This window comes from Arachis ipaensis, chromosome B01 (assembly GCF_000816755.2).
Source record: "Arachis ipaensis cultivar K30076 chromosome B01, Araip1.1, whole genome shotgun sequence".
NCBI lineage: Eukaryota > Viridiplantae > Streptophyta > Magnoliopsida > Fabales > Fabaceae > Arachis > Arachis ipaensis.
The window spans coordinates 302,376-315,429 of record NC_029785.2 but is presented as its reverse complement, the minus strand read 5'-3'; the positions used below and the strand labels follow the sequence as shown (position 1 = coordinate 315,429).

Below are 13,054 nucleotides of genomic sequence, written 5' to 3'. Positions count from 1 at the left end.
CAAAGAATATCTCTAATAATAATACTAATAATTTACTTCCCAAAAGAGAGAGTACAAGAAACACGTTGACCGTGAATATTCCGTTTATTAGCCTTATTTTTTTTTCTTCATTCTCTCTCTCTCTCTCTCTCTCTCTCTGTTTTCCGGTTGAAAGTGAAGAAGCAGGGTTTATGGCCTCCACTCACAAAACCCTCTGTTTCTCTTCTCTTCTATTTTTCTTCCCTCTTTCACCTCAAATAACCCTTTAACACTCCCATATTTACCCTTTTTGCCACTGCTTCAAACCACAAGGTTATAGCTTGAGTTGAGAGTGGTTTGTTGTTGAAGTAGCTGTTGTTATGGCTATGGGGCTCTCAACTCACAGAACCCCTTTGATAAGACCATATTGCCCTTCTTGCTTCCGTGTTGCTCTCTCCTTCTTTGCTTCTCAGTCACACCACAACAGGTTCATTACCAAAGTTCTCATCTTTTCCCCATTCGGTATCTTCAAATTATTATAATACTGAAAAAAAAGGAATTTTCTCTGTCAATGTAATGTTGGGATTTTGATAGAAAATGGAAAGTCACATCTGTTTTTCTTTCTGTTTGTTTGTTTGTTTGTTTGTTTGTTTGTTTGTTTGTTTGCTTAATATTCCTGGTTTTCTTTTTCCCACTATTAATATTGTTCTTATGATTGCTGAATAATGTATAGAACATAGGGTGAGTCTAATGCTGCTAGCTTGTGAATTAGAGGTGGGAAGTTTCTGTTCTAATTTCTAAACATTGCACTAGGTAGTAGTCTTGTGCATTGTGTTGGTTTGTGTGAGTGGTGTGCATAGAATGTTGAGTTGTGTTGGTTATTTGTTTTTGTTTATTATCTCTTCTTAGGAAGTGGATTAGTTGAATTGAATTCATGGAAGCATTTGGTCTGTTTTGGACTACTATTGAGCTGAAATATCTTTTTATTTTCTGGCTTTGATTGGTTTCTCTTTTCAATTTGAATCTTTAAGAGAGTCAATGGTGAATTTCAAGAGTTCAAGTTTGGAAAATCAATCTGGTTTTCTGTTTTTCTTTGTGGTGTTATGCAATCTCTAATTTCCAGTTTCATTACCGGTTTTTGGTATTGTTTTGTTTGCCCTAGGTGATTGTTATTGTCTTGCAACTTCTTCGTGATAAACTGAAGAGTTGAATAGGCTATTACATTGTATTTATTGGTAACTTTTTTTTTCTTTGTATGATATGAACAGGAGAAAAAACAATATTCTCCAAATCAGCACTTCATATAGGAACTCTCTGAAAGACTCATACTGTAAGAAGAGAGGGAATTTTGGGTCGAATAAATGTAACAGTATGGAGTATAACCATAATTTTCTACACAAGATTCCAGTTAATATTTCATCAAGGAAATTTTCAACTGCGTCAACGGCTGGTTTGGCTTCTTGGAATCCGAGATTGTCCGGAATTTCTGCTGATAGCAAAATATGTGCTCGTAGTAGAAAGGCGTGGGAAGAGGCAACAAATAAGATACAGGAAAGTAAAATGATATGCAATGGACTGAACAGGTTTCACCAGAGCAATTCTAGTTATGAATCTAATACATTATCTTCCAATGATTTTGAGGCTGTTCCGAAGAATTTGAGGTGCAATATTGAGCTACAGGGTCGCGGTGGACCTGCCTCGCCTTCTGTGTTGAACAATTCAAATGTTTTTGTAGACACTGAAGAATTTTGCACCCAGTCGATCGTATCTTCACTTGATACAGCTGAAGCGGCTGTTCCTATAATTAACGGCAATCATGGCTTGGATACAACTGCGAAGGCTGCAGCTAACACAACATCTACTAGACAGGAATATCGTACCACTAAATCGAAACTTAAAGACAAGCTTTGTAGTATCTACGAAGATATATTGGTTGTTGATAACATTTCTCTTGCAGAGAAAGTAGCAAAGATGCTTACAGTAAATTACAGGCATCTTATTCATGCTTGTGATACTGAGGTATAAACCTTGACTGTGCTAACTTTTGTTATGGTCGTTCCCTGGTTGCAGTGGTGTTCATGATTTCATCTTTTTCTAACACCTGTATACTCTGAACATAAATTCATTGGAAATTTTCCTATCATTTTATTATAATCTTTCTTCAATTCATTGCACATTAAAAATTGTACGAGTTTCTTGGCAATTTGTATTCACAATTTTTAGGCACATAATATTTTCTTTTTCTCGGTTCATAGGTGGCCAAGATAGATGTCAAGCAAGAAACACCTGTAGATCATGGAGAGATAATATGCTTCAGTATATATTCAGGACCAGAAGCTGATTTTGGAGGTGGAAAATCCTGTATCTGGGTAGATGTTCTTGATGGTGGGGGCCAAGAGATTTTTGATAAATTTGCGAAGTTTTTTAAAGATCCGTCCATAAAAAAGGTGAACTTTTCTTTCATATTGTCCTGCCTTCTGTCTATATTCTTTACCCTATTACTCTTCTCGACATGTAGCACCTCGTAAGCCTTAATGGCTTGATTTCACCTGTGTAAATGATTCTTTTAGAGAGATAAAACCATACCTTTTCCCATCCGATAGCCCAAGTTTAAAGATAAATTGATCCTTGATGTGATATCAGATCCTCTTGTTCAAGTGAGTGCAGTCCGTGCGCCTCTACTCTTATTGATGAACCATGTGAAGAAATTTTCAGCCTTGCAAGTGTTCATCCCTTGTTCTGTAATGAACTAAGTAATTGGTGAAACGATTGTTCTTCTTTATCTTTTCATGTTTCATGTAGAAGGGTTCATGCCTTTTTAGTGAAGCATTTTTCATTCCATAAAAAATTGATACAACAGATCTTGCATCACAAACTCACATTGGCTTTGTGACTTATGTTGAAAATAAATTTTGAAATGTCTAAGTCAATGGTGCTTTTTGTAGGTCTGGCATAACTATAGCTTTGATTGTCATGTTATAGAGAACTACGGATTTAAGGTTTCTGGATTTTATGCTGACACAATGCACATGGCACGACTGTGGGATTCATCAAGACGTTGGGTCGGTGGTTATTCTCTTGAAGCACTTACAGGTGACAAAGAGGTCATGTCTAGGACTACGCTGACTTGTGAAAAGGATTTGATTGGTAAGGTGTCAATGAAAACTATATTTGGTCAGAAAAAGGTGAAGAAAGATGGTTCAGAGGGTAAAATCATTAATATTGCTCCCGTTGAAGTGCTTCAAAGAGATGAACGTATACCTTGGATATGTTACTCATCCTTGGATGCTAGAAGCACTCTAAAGCTTTATGAGAGTCTAAAGAATCATCTATCGGATATGCCTTGGAAATTCGATGGAGTATGTGTTTCAAATAAAACTATGTATGATTTCTATAAGGAATATTGGCAGCCATTCGGTGAGCTTCTAGTGAAAATGGAATCTGAGGGAGTGCTAGTTGATCAGTTTCATCTTCAAGAGATTGAAAAAGTGGCTAAAGCACAGCAAGAGGCCGCTGTTAATAGATTCCGAAAATGGGCATCTAGATATTGCCCTGATGCCAAGTATATGAATGTGGGGAGTGATGTACAGTTGCGGATACTGCTCTTTGGTGGCACGGTTAACAGGTGCACATTATATAAATCTCTTGTGCAGCACTTTTTCTACCTTATAAAATGAGAATTTGGATCTTGAAAATTTTTCTCATACAGTTAAGTTTTGAAGAACCAAGAGATCTTTGTTTTGTTAATATCATCATAATTGTGTCAAATTTTCTATTCCTTAGTTTCTTATTTTGGGGCATAACTGCTTTTACCTCATTCTTCTTAGCTTGAATTCTTGAAATAATTCAATTGAAATCTATAAAATTATTACTTCCATGCTCTCTAAAGTCTGCTTTCTACCTTTTACATTCATGTAAATTTGGTGTCATTACTCTTCCATAGAATAGAAGTCACTCCAAACTTATTCTCTGACTCATCTGTTGGAGGAGAAAATATTTGCATTTCTTTTTTATTCTTTGCTGTTTGCAATCAACTGGTTAAATTATATACATTAGTAAAATTCATTGTCTCATTGCTGCTTATCCGTTACAGGAGAAACCATGACGAGATGATCCCGACTGAGCGGATTTTCAAAATTCCCAATGTTGATAAAGTGATTGAAGAAGGAAAGAAGACTCCAACAAAATATCGTGATATTAAGTTGACTAGCATTGGCTATCCCCTGCGGACTGAGATGTACACGAGTAGTGGTTGGCCCTCAGTTAGTGGTGATGCTTTGAAGGTCTTGGCTGGCAAAGTTTCTGCGGAATATGACTTTGATGTCTTTGATGACGATTGTGACTTGGAACTTGATGATGATTTTCGAAATTCTTATCAAACTGAAGTTAAACCTGTAGAAATAGAAAAATCTGCTTACGGAACAGCCCTTGCTGCTTTTCCAACAATGGAAGAAGGGAGAGAAGCCTGCCATGCAATTGCTTCTTTATGTGAAGTCTGTTCAATTGATTCTCTGATTTCTAACTTCATCCTTCCCTTGCAGGTAATTTCTCTTTTTTCTTACAAAATTTTTGTATTGTTTTCTTTTGCTAGTCTGGTTTTGTTTATCAAATTATCCCAGTAAAAGTTGTTTCAAATGTATCCGAAGGCTAGTACATATTTGTTTTTGCATATCTTCGAGAGGATGGTATATCATAGCATTCATAGATTGTATGTGTATCTTGAACTCTTTTGGAACAATTGTTATTTTTTATTTATTTTTTATATCTTCTATGCATTAGCTTCATTTGTTTTCCGTCGCAGGGACGCAATATATTAGGAAAGGACCACCGTATTCATTGTTCCATAAATATCAATACCGAGACAGGACGCTTATCAGCAAGAAGGCCGAGTCTGCAGGTTCTTCTAACTCCACTCCCTAGACTTACAAGATTCTTTTTAAATGTTTTATATTTTATATATGATAGGTCGTTTTAGTATCGTTTGATTCATATAGTCGATGTCACCTAGTGGGACAACACTTAGCTGTTGGCTATTTGGTTTTGTTGCATTCTCAGCAAATTTATTACAATAATTTGAGCTTAGAATTAGGTAGATGCATTATGAATATTTGAACCAACATTCAAATATGGATATCTCATGGACTAGTTTGAGCATTGGCTTTCTTAATGCAACATGTTTAATCCGACTCACATATAATTCGTAATCAGAATCAACCCGCTCTGGAAAAGGACCGTTACAAAATTCGTCAAGCATTCATAGCTGCTCCTGGGAATTCTCTCATAGTTGCTGATTACGGTCAGGTTAGTAGTTTACGTTCCCATTATAATTCAACAAACAAGAAGAAAATTCATTCAACTGATGTAGGTTTCTCTTTCTTTTTTTTCAGTTGGAACTTAGGATCCTTGCACATCTTGCTAACTGTAAGAGCATGTTGGAAGCCTTTGAAGCTGGCGGAGATTTCCATTCAAGAACTGCAATGAATATGTACCCGTATATTTGTGATGCAGTTAACGAGAAGCAAGTGCTTCTTGAGTGGCATCCTCAGCCTGGTGAAGACAAACCCCCAGTTCCACTCCTGAAGGTAAATCGACTTTCAACATGTCGATGCTAATAACCTTGCATTTCATTTTGACTTATTGGATTTATTTTGACATATTTCATTTCAGGATGCCTTTGCTTCTGAAAGAAGGAAAGCTAAAATGCTTAACTTCTCGATTGCATATGGAAAGACGCCAATCGGGCTTTCTAAGGATTGGAAGGTACCCCAAACTCTGACTTACTGTAAAGGATTTACATGGGGTGAGTGGTTTGATTATCTTAACAAGATTGCACATATTTTTCTTAGGTTTCTGTGAAAGAAGCGAAGAAAACAGTTGACCTTTGGTACAATGATCGAAAAGAGGTGCTGAAATGGCAAGAGGAACGTAAGAAAGAAGCTCTCGAGTCTAGTTGTGTTTACACATTGCTTGGGCGATGTCGTCGGTTCCCTTCGGTTGACCAAGCTACCAACTATCAGAAAGGTCACATCGAGCGAGCAGCTATTAATACTCCAGTGCAGGTCCTTAATTCTCTAAAAATGCATCAATGCTGTAGTACTCTACTATACTTTCAAGTTTGAAGACCAGTTATAATACTCTTGAAACGCGTACTGATCGATCTCTATCTACGGAGCTTTCTCTTCTTACTTTTCTTTATTTGTTGAATGCAACAGGGTAGTGCAGCAGATGTTGCCATGTGTGCTATGTTACAAATTTGGAATAATGAACAGTTGAAGGACCTTGGATGGAAGTTACTTCTACAGGTTAGTGTTTATTTCTTGAATATTCTCCCTTTTTTGTACAACAGTATGTGCTTATATCTTTTTATTAAGTTCTTTTCAAGTAGTTTCATCAATTTGAGTTTCGATTTTTTAAAAATTATAATAATATATTCTACTTATGTTGAAGAAAATGGGATTGGTTAAGTTAGGTTATGGATTCTTTCGTCGAATAACATGAGAAAATCGACGACGTTTTTAGTATTGGATTGCTATAATGAAGAAGAATCCATTCATCTAGTTTTGTAAGATTTGGTTATAAACTTTCTTGTTCCATATATATGCTCAAGCATGTGTAATGACGAAGCAGGTTCATGATGAAGTCATATTGGAAGGGCCAACAGAGTCGGCTGAGGTTGCGAAAGCCATAGTGGTTGAATGCATGTCAAAGCCCTTTAATGGCAAGAATATTCTTAAAGTCGGCCTCTCTGTGGACGCCAAGTGTGCTCAAAACTGGTATGCCGGGAAATAGAAGGTCAGGCGTTGGCGGTGTGGTGGGATAACTTTGCACCCTTTGTTAACAAATCCATGGCTTGTTTTGGGAGAGAGGTGTTAAACCTTCAGGGAGTATTTTCTGTTAAGGTTCTATTGGTGATTTGTAAATTTGTAATCTAAAGATCTATGGAGGCAATGCCTTTATATATGCCCTTCATTGATTTCTAGGAAGATCTTTGTGACTGTAGTTCTGCTGTGTTGTTTTGGTGATGCAAAAGAATTGGGTTTTAACTTGGTGGCTATCCATATGGAGTTGTTTTCATACAAAAATAATAGGTGAAAACCATTAGATGATAATTTAGTCAAATATATCAAATCATTTAACGGTTTTTACCTATTATTTTCACATGAAGATAACGTGAGTAATCAGCTTTTAACTTGGAAAAAATGAAGCAAAGATGCCTATATCAACTGCATTAGCTAGCTGTTCTTACTTCTTATTACTGTTTTTAAATGTACAAATATGGCGTATATCGGATCTTCATGTAAACTGTATCATTTGTATTGTATATAGAGAATGACATTTACTGAATTGTTATCTTTTACAAATTATGAGTGTGATCCGTATTGTCTTAGGCTAATTAGTTCTTGCTTTGGTTCTAATTGTCTTTGTTTGTTTACCATTTTTCCTAATAAATTTAAGAAACAACAATATAAATATATTCATAAAAATGAAAATGTCATGTTAAAGCTTGGTTTTCGATAAATACTCAACAAACACATAAATTGAAAAATTAAAATAAAACCAGATAAAAAAAAAAGAATGAAGTTTTAATAGGTTAAAAAAGGCAGAAAATTGGTTTAAAAAGCTTAAAAAGCTTTAATCTACAAATGTTCCATATTATGTTTAACACATTAGGCATATTTGTAAAAGATTTGGTAGATAATTAAAAGATTTTGCAGCCAGATTCTAACCGCAGACTAATGCTCACATTTTAGGGTTTCAATCTTATGAACACTGCAACTGAGATAAGTGTATGTAGTCCAAGAGAAATTCCACAACAAATAATAATAATTACATGAAAAGATCTGTTCATCTGTCTCGATTTATATTTTATACAATGCTTTTAAGTAGCCTAGTTGAGCACCTCTTCACCACCAAACACTACCCTCTTTGTAATGATATATCCGATAACCAAATATAGCTTATCATATGCCTAAAAAGTTTATTTCTTCCATGAAAACTTACTATTTTCAAAACTTTAACAAATTCTCTCATTAACTAAACTCAAAGAAATATAGCATCAATAGGTTCCATTGTAATGCTGGTTTTTTTTTCCGGTGGAGACTCGAGGAAATCACTCCAATTCAAAAGTCAACTTATGATAGAATTTAACAGATAACATTGTATGCTCTCTATTTGTCATGCTGCTGCAGATCGATTTCCCAGGCCGAGGCCAACTGCAATAGAAGTTGATCTGGTGGCATACCTTCCCATTCCTCAGCTGTGTCAGCTGAGGAAGCTTCATGCAAATTCAGTAAGAGCTCTTTCTTAACTTCCATTGGAATCCCAAAGGTTTCGGGACCATTATCGAACACTATCTCCAACAACTGAATTATGACAATGAAATCAATATTTAAGCCTCAATGAAAGAAATAAAGCAGATAGAAGTAAAGCAGAGGCAGAACTGTTTTCAGCCTAAATATGACATTTTAACCGTCACATAAAATCATCATGAGATTTGATCTTGTGGCGCTTCTTGAATTTCTAAATAATTATAAATTAGTTAGTGAAATCCACAGATAATGGTATTTTATTGTTAAAATTATTTTTCTAAAGAAGATAGATCCACCAGTTTAGGCTCTGGAAAACTACTCAGGACTCCTATATCATCTGTCCCTACCTACTAAATTTGGGAAGTGGAAAGTGTGTTTATTTTCTTATTTTAAATGAGGGGAGAAAAGTTCTTACGACTAGCAACTTTGCATATTCTGGCTCAAAGAAAGGTAATCTAAACAGAAGTCATACCTGTTGAATCCAAGAGAAACAGATATCATGCAGGTTCTGGTCCAGCAAGAATTGTCCGATGGCAGGCATAATCTCACATGCAATCTCATTTGAAAGTTGGTCAATTACAGGACCCGTTCTATCCATAAGTTTTACAAGCAAAAGATCATCTGCAGTGGATAACACTTCTGCGAAGGCCGAATCAATATCACCCACTTGAAGGGCATGCATTGCATTGCTCCAAGAAGTCCAGATGGCATCCCTATCTTGTCCAACATTGTCATCAGCCATAGCTTCTGCAGTCATTTCGGGGATTGCAACTCTTGTTGCTCGAGCTGTTCCATTGTCCTCCCCAGCAACTCGAATCGCTTCCAAGGTAGCTTCATCCTTGGAAGCTTGCCAGACACTTCTTGCAGAAGGCCCCTCTCCAAGCCGAATGGGCAGTGCTGCTTTATCCCAAGCTCTCCTGCTGCCCCCTTGATCACCTTCAGGAACTGATTTTGGTGATCTCGCATCAACAGAACTACCACCAAAAGCCCTCCGTGTGGAAATCTGCCCATTTCTGGAAGCACCATACCCAGGAAAATCCCATCCCTCAGACGTGTCAGATCTCCAAGATGGCCCTCTTCCCCTCATACCTAATGCATTTCCATCTGCTTGAGAAAATCTTTCGCTAAATGGAGTACGTCCATCACCACCTCTTCCATATTTAGCAGTGGAATAGTCATTAAAACCATTATACTTGCTAGAAGGCCTACTGGACCCCTCAAACCCTGTGAAGTTACTACCTCTACGACCAGATGATATCGATAAATCACGTGACATGTCTTCAACAATTCTTTCTAGACCTCGAACTCTGTTCTCTAGTGTCACCATGCCATCATGAGATCCACCCATGAAATCCTGCAAAGTTTTAAAACATTTATCACTTAAAAATAACATATGCCAGAACTATATATATATTTTTAGGCCATGTAGACCATACCTGCAGCATGTTCATCAAATGAACCTGTTGCCTTTCTAGCTGCAGTAGCTGCCTCTGGATGGCCAACCAGTTTCCCCTGTTATTGGAGAAGGATACTTCTGATTGACCGGCAAGATTTGAAGAACCCTCCCTTTGATCAATTTCAGTTCTATCATCAGTATCAAATGCTTTTGCCCTCAGTTCTTTTGCATTCATCCTCTTATCAGGTGCAAAATCATCAAAACTATGTTGTTTGGAATTTCTATCATTGCCTCTGTCTAACATGTGATTGGGGATGTTTCTCTCTTTTGAATCTTTAGCATTAGCCCCAGATTCCTCCTCATTGTTTGAGCTTGAAGAATTGAGACCTCTCCGAGGAAGAACTACTTCCACTGGCAAATCATCCGAACCCCTTCTTTCAAGTTTCTGGAAAAATTCTGGGTTTAATTCTTTATCACTTAAGGCAGGTGCTTTCTTTTTTAATATTACAACCGCTTTCTCTGAGATGCCAGCTGCTTTTGCTTTGCCAGTGGAATCCACATCTGAAGTACCTGCGGGCGACTCCTTTGCTGAAGGATCAATCTTCCTGTCCCCAAGATTTAATTTTGCACTTGTTTCTGGTAAAGGAGATGCACTAGATTTGTCACCATCTAAAGCACAAAAACAGTTGTCAGTAAGGTGAACAAAGACAAAGTGACTAAAAAATAGATTCTGGCAGACAATCCACATATACCTACCACCAGATACAGGCTTTGAATCATCAGGGGATCCATCTCCTTTCCCTGCAATATTTTTCCACAATTGCAATGCCTCCGTCATGCTGTCTCTCACAGGTTTTATCTGAATATCAGGAAAATGTTATTTACATACACAATATATTATGAAAAAACAGAAAAAGAAATGCATCAGCTATTCTACCATGCTTGGACAAATAACCCTCAGCCGCATACATACAAGAGGCATACATAATACTATCATAACTGACACCTGCTAGCCCAGTAACACGACATTTACTAATTACTATAAACTTTCTGTGGGCAATACATTATTCATTTCATGATATTTAAAGAAGACACAATAGAATTCCAGCAATAAAATAAAGTCAATGGAAAAAATCTATTTTATAAGCTCCTGTATTGGTTTGAGGGCAACATGTGTCCATGTCATTATTAAAAGATTTCCTTCCTAGAAATTTTTTATCTTTTTTAAAGAAAAAAAAAATGTAAGCAATGATAGCGTGGATCTTCTGTTCTGATCTTCAGAGAGAGGAGAGAGAGAAGAAATGGGATACCAAGAAGCAAGTTCAACAAGTTATGATAAGAAATTTCACTCAAATACCTTGTCAAACCGGCAATCCTCCAGTACTGCTACCGTAGATGCTGCTCCATCGGCAACCAAACCCCTAGAGTGCAGAGCCAAGGAACTTAATGCGTCAGCCGCTGCTTTACGTGTTGCCCAATCAGTACTGGTAAGGCAGTCATGAATGCTAGGAAGCAAGTGTTCCAAGCTTTGTGGTGTAATTGCTCCAACCTGCAATCAAAACTCAATTACTGCTCAGGTTTCGTACTAGATCTCTTCTCGTCTTTTACTAGCATAAAAGTATAGTTTGTTTATTCAATTTCATTAAATGAAGACAAGGACAGAATTAAAACAGCACTGAAAAGTTGGACAAATGCAACAAGAAATTGACAGATCCAAAATAAAAGAATATGAATATTTTTTGCACTGATCTCTACTTCATCCAGCTAAAGCTGATAAACAATGGCGCCAAATCTTCCAGTGCAGTTCATAAAACCCCATTCCAAACACAAGTCTCATACGGCCATGTCAAACTGAATGTCTAACAAAATTTTTTCAGTTTTATATAATCCTATGAATCAAGTATAACAAATAAACACTACATTCTCGCCTATCTGCCCAAACATACCCTTTGGTCTATAGCTGAATGTCAGCCTTAAAATATAAACCGTAAGTTCCAAACACAATTGACCAACAACTACAGCTACTACTAAACTAAGCCATTTCGCCACTATCTAAGTTCAGATTCAAGAATCAAATGAGACCATTGCATTCTATCATAAACCATTATTGCATACAAGCAATTAAATCCAAGTTATTTATACCAATTTTCAAAAACAGGGTTGAGGGACAACAAAAACGCACTCCAAACTCCACAATTTAGATCAATCAACACATTCACCTAGACCATTTCATTTCATTTTATTCCAAGTTCATCTAAAAACAATGGCTCAAAACTCAAAAGAGGCAATGTGGCAAACCTGTGACAAGCTGGAAACAACAGGCAAGATTGCAGCCTTCGCCAAGAAATTAGGGCTTCCAAGCAGCTTACAGATCCTTGGACAAATCTTCTGGAACGCCGGCACCAGCGCCCCACCACCACCACCATCGCCGCCGGCGGATTCCACCATCTTCGCCAAACAAGCCGCGGCACCAGCCTGAACTCCCTTGTTCTGCTCTCCCATCGCCTCAAACAACGGCCTCACAAACAACGCCACAACCGAACCAGCTCCAGCACCATTATCACCACCACCATTACCATTGCCATTGCTTCCTCCTCTCAAATACTGAGCGGCAAGTGCTCCAACTGCCTCACGGCACGCCTCACGGATGCCGGAATCAGCGTCCTTGAGGCGGCGAACGACGGCAGCGAGGATCTTCGTAAGGTGAGGGACGGCGGCGTCGGGATGGGAAGCGCAAACAAAGGTGAGGAGGCGGAGAGAGTCTTTCTTGACGGCGGGTTTAGGGTCAGCTGATGCGGCGTCGTATAGGGAGTTGAGTATCATTGGAATTGATTCAGGGGAGAGGGTCAAAATGGTCTTTTCGAGGTCTTCGATTGCGATCTGGTGTGTGTCTCGGTCCGAGAGCTTGGAAATGGAAGTTAGGATCCTCTGCTTGAGTTCCACCATAGCAAGGTGGGTAGATAGAGACGAAGCATTTGTTGTTGTTGTTGAAGGCGTTGAAGAAGAGTGTGAGTGTGATTGTGGTGTTTTTGATGAAGAGTGTTGTTGTTGAGAGGGTTTTGTTGTGGGTTTAGAGGTTCGAGTATGAGTCTGGGAACTCATTGTTTTTGTGTCTAGTTTCAAATGCAATGTTGGTGAATGGAGTTTCAGATTTTTTGGAGGGTGCGTTAGGTTGCTTTGGTGAGAGTGAAAGGAAAAGCTCAACCGTTATTCTAGATCTAGGAACATGAAGAAGAAGGCGAAGATGAGCGTGACCTGAGTGAGGGAAAAAAGATACAAGCTTGAGTTTTTTTGAAAAAAATGATCATCATAACAGTTAAGAGAGACATCATTTTGAATAAACAAATCTTTAGAACTGTTTCATTTTAAATTCATTTTTACAATATACTTA

The 13,054-nt window shown here is 37.7% G+C and overlaps 2 protein-coding genes across 2 annotated transcripts; one reads left to right on the top strand and one right to left on the bottom strand.

Annotated features, from left to right (window-relative positions):
* On the top strand, positions 97-7,302 carry LOC107631514 (DNA polymerase I A, chloroplastic/mitochondrial). Its single transcript, XM_016335019.2, has 12 exons — positions 97-445; positions 1,227-1,977; positions 2,214-2,405; positions 2,904-3,583; positions 4,052-4,499; positions 4,760-4,855; positions 5,167-5,259; positions 5,346-5,540; positions 5,626-5,718; positions 5,805-6,017; positions 6,171-6,260; positions 6,586-7,302. The coding sequence occupies exons 1-12, from the start codon at positions 339-341 to the stop codon at positions 6,745-6,747; spliced, it is 3,120 nt and encodes a 1,039-aa protein (XP_016190505.1). The 5' UTR covers positions 97-338; the 3' UTR covers positions 6,748-7,302.
* LOC107631605 (microtubule-associated protein TORTIFOLIA1) lies at positions 8,040-12,973 on the bottom strand. The gene is made up of 6 exons (XM_016335136.2): positions 11,962-12,973; positions 11,021-11,212; positions 10,420-10,522; positions 9,704-10,332; positions 8,740-9,621; positions 8,040-8,321 (listed from the first exon to the last, which is right to left on the bottom strand). The coding sequence occupies exons 1-6, from the start codon at positions 12,763-12,765 to the stop codon at positions 8,127-8,129; spliced, it is 2,805 nt and encodes a 934-aa protein (XP_016190622.1). The 5' UTR covers positions 12,766-12,973; the 3' UTR covers positions 8,040-8,126.

Excerpts from the sequence above, each read along its gene's own strand:
- LOC107631514 (XM_016335019.2), top strand. The coding sequence starts at position 339 with ATGGCTATGGGGCTCTCAACTCACAGAACCCCTTTGATAAGACCATAT. Across the intron at positions 1,978-2,213 it reads TTCATGCTTGTGATACTGAG|GTGGCCAAGATAGATGTCAA; the intron begins GTATAAACCTTG and ends CTCGGTTCATAG. Across the intron at positions 3,584-4,051 it reads TTTGGTGGCACGGTTAACAG|GAGAAACCATGACGAGATGA; the intron begins GTGCACATTATA and ends TATCCGTTACAG.
- LOC107631605 (XM_016335136.2), bottom strand. The coding sequence starts at position 12,765 with ATGAGTTCCCAGACTCATACTCGAACCTCTAAACCCACAACAAAACCC. Across the intron at positions 11,213-11,961 it reads TTGTTTCCAGCTTGTCACAG|GTTGGAGCAATTACACCACA; the intron begins GTTTGCCACATT and ends TTTTGATTGCAG. Across the intron at positions 10,523-11,020 it reads AGGATTGCCGGTTTGACAAG|ATAAAACCTGTGAGAGACAG; the intron begins GTATTTGAGTGA and ends CCTGATATTCAG.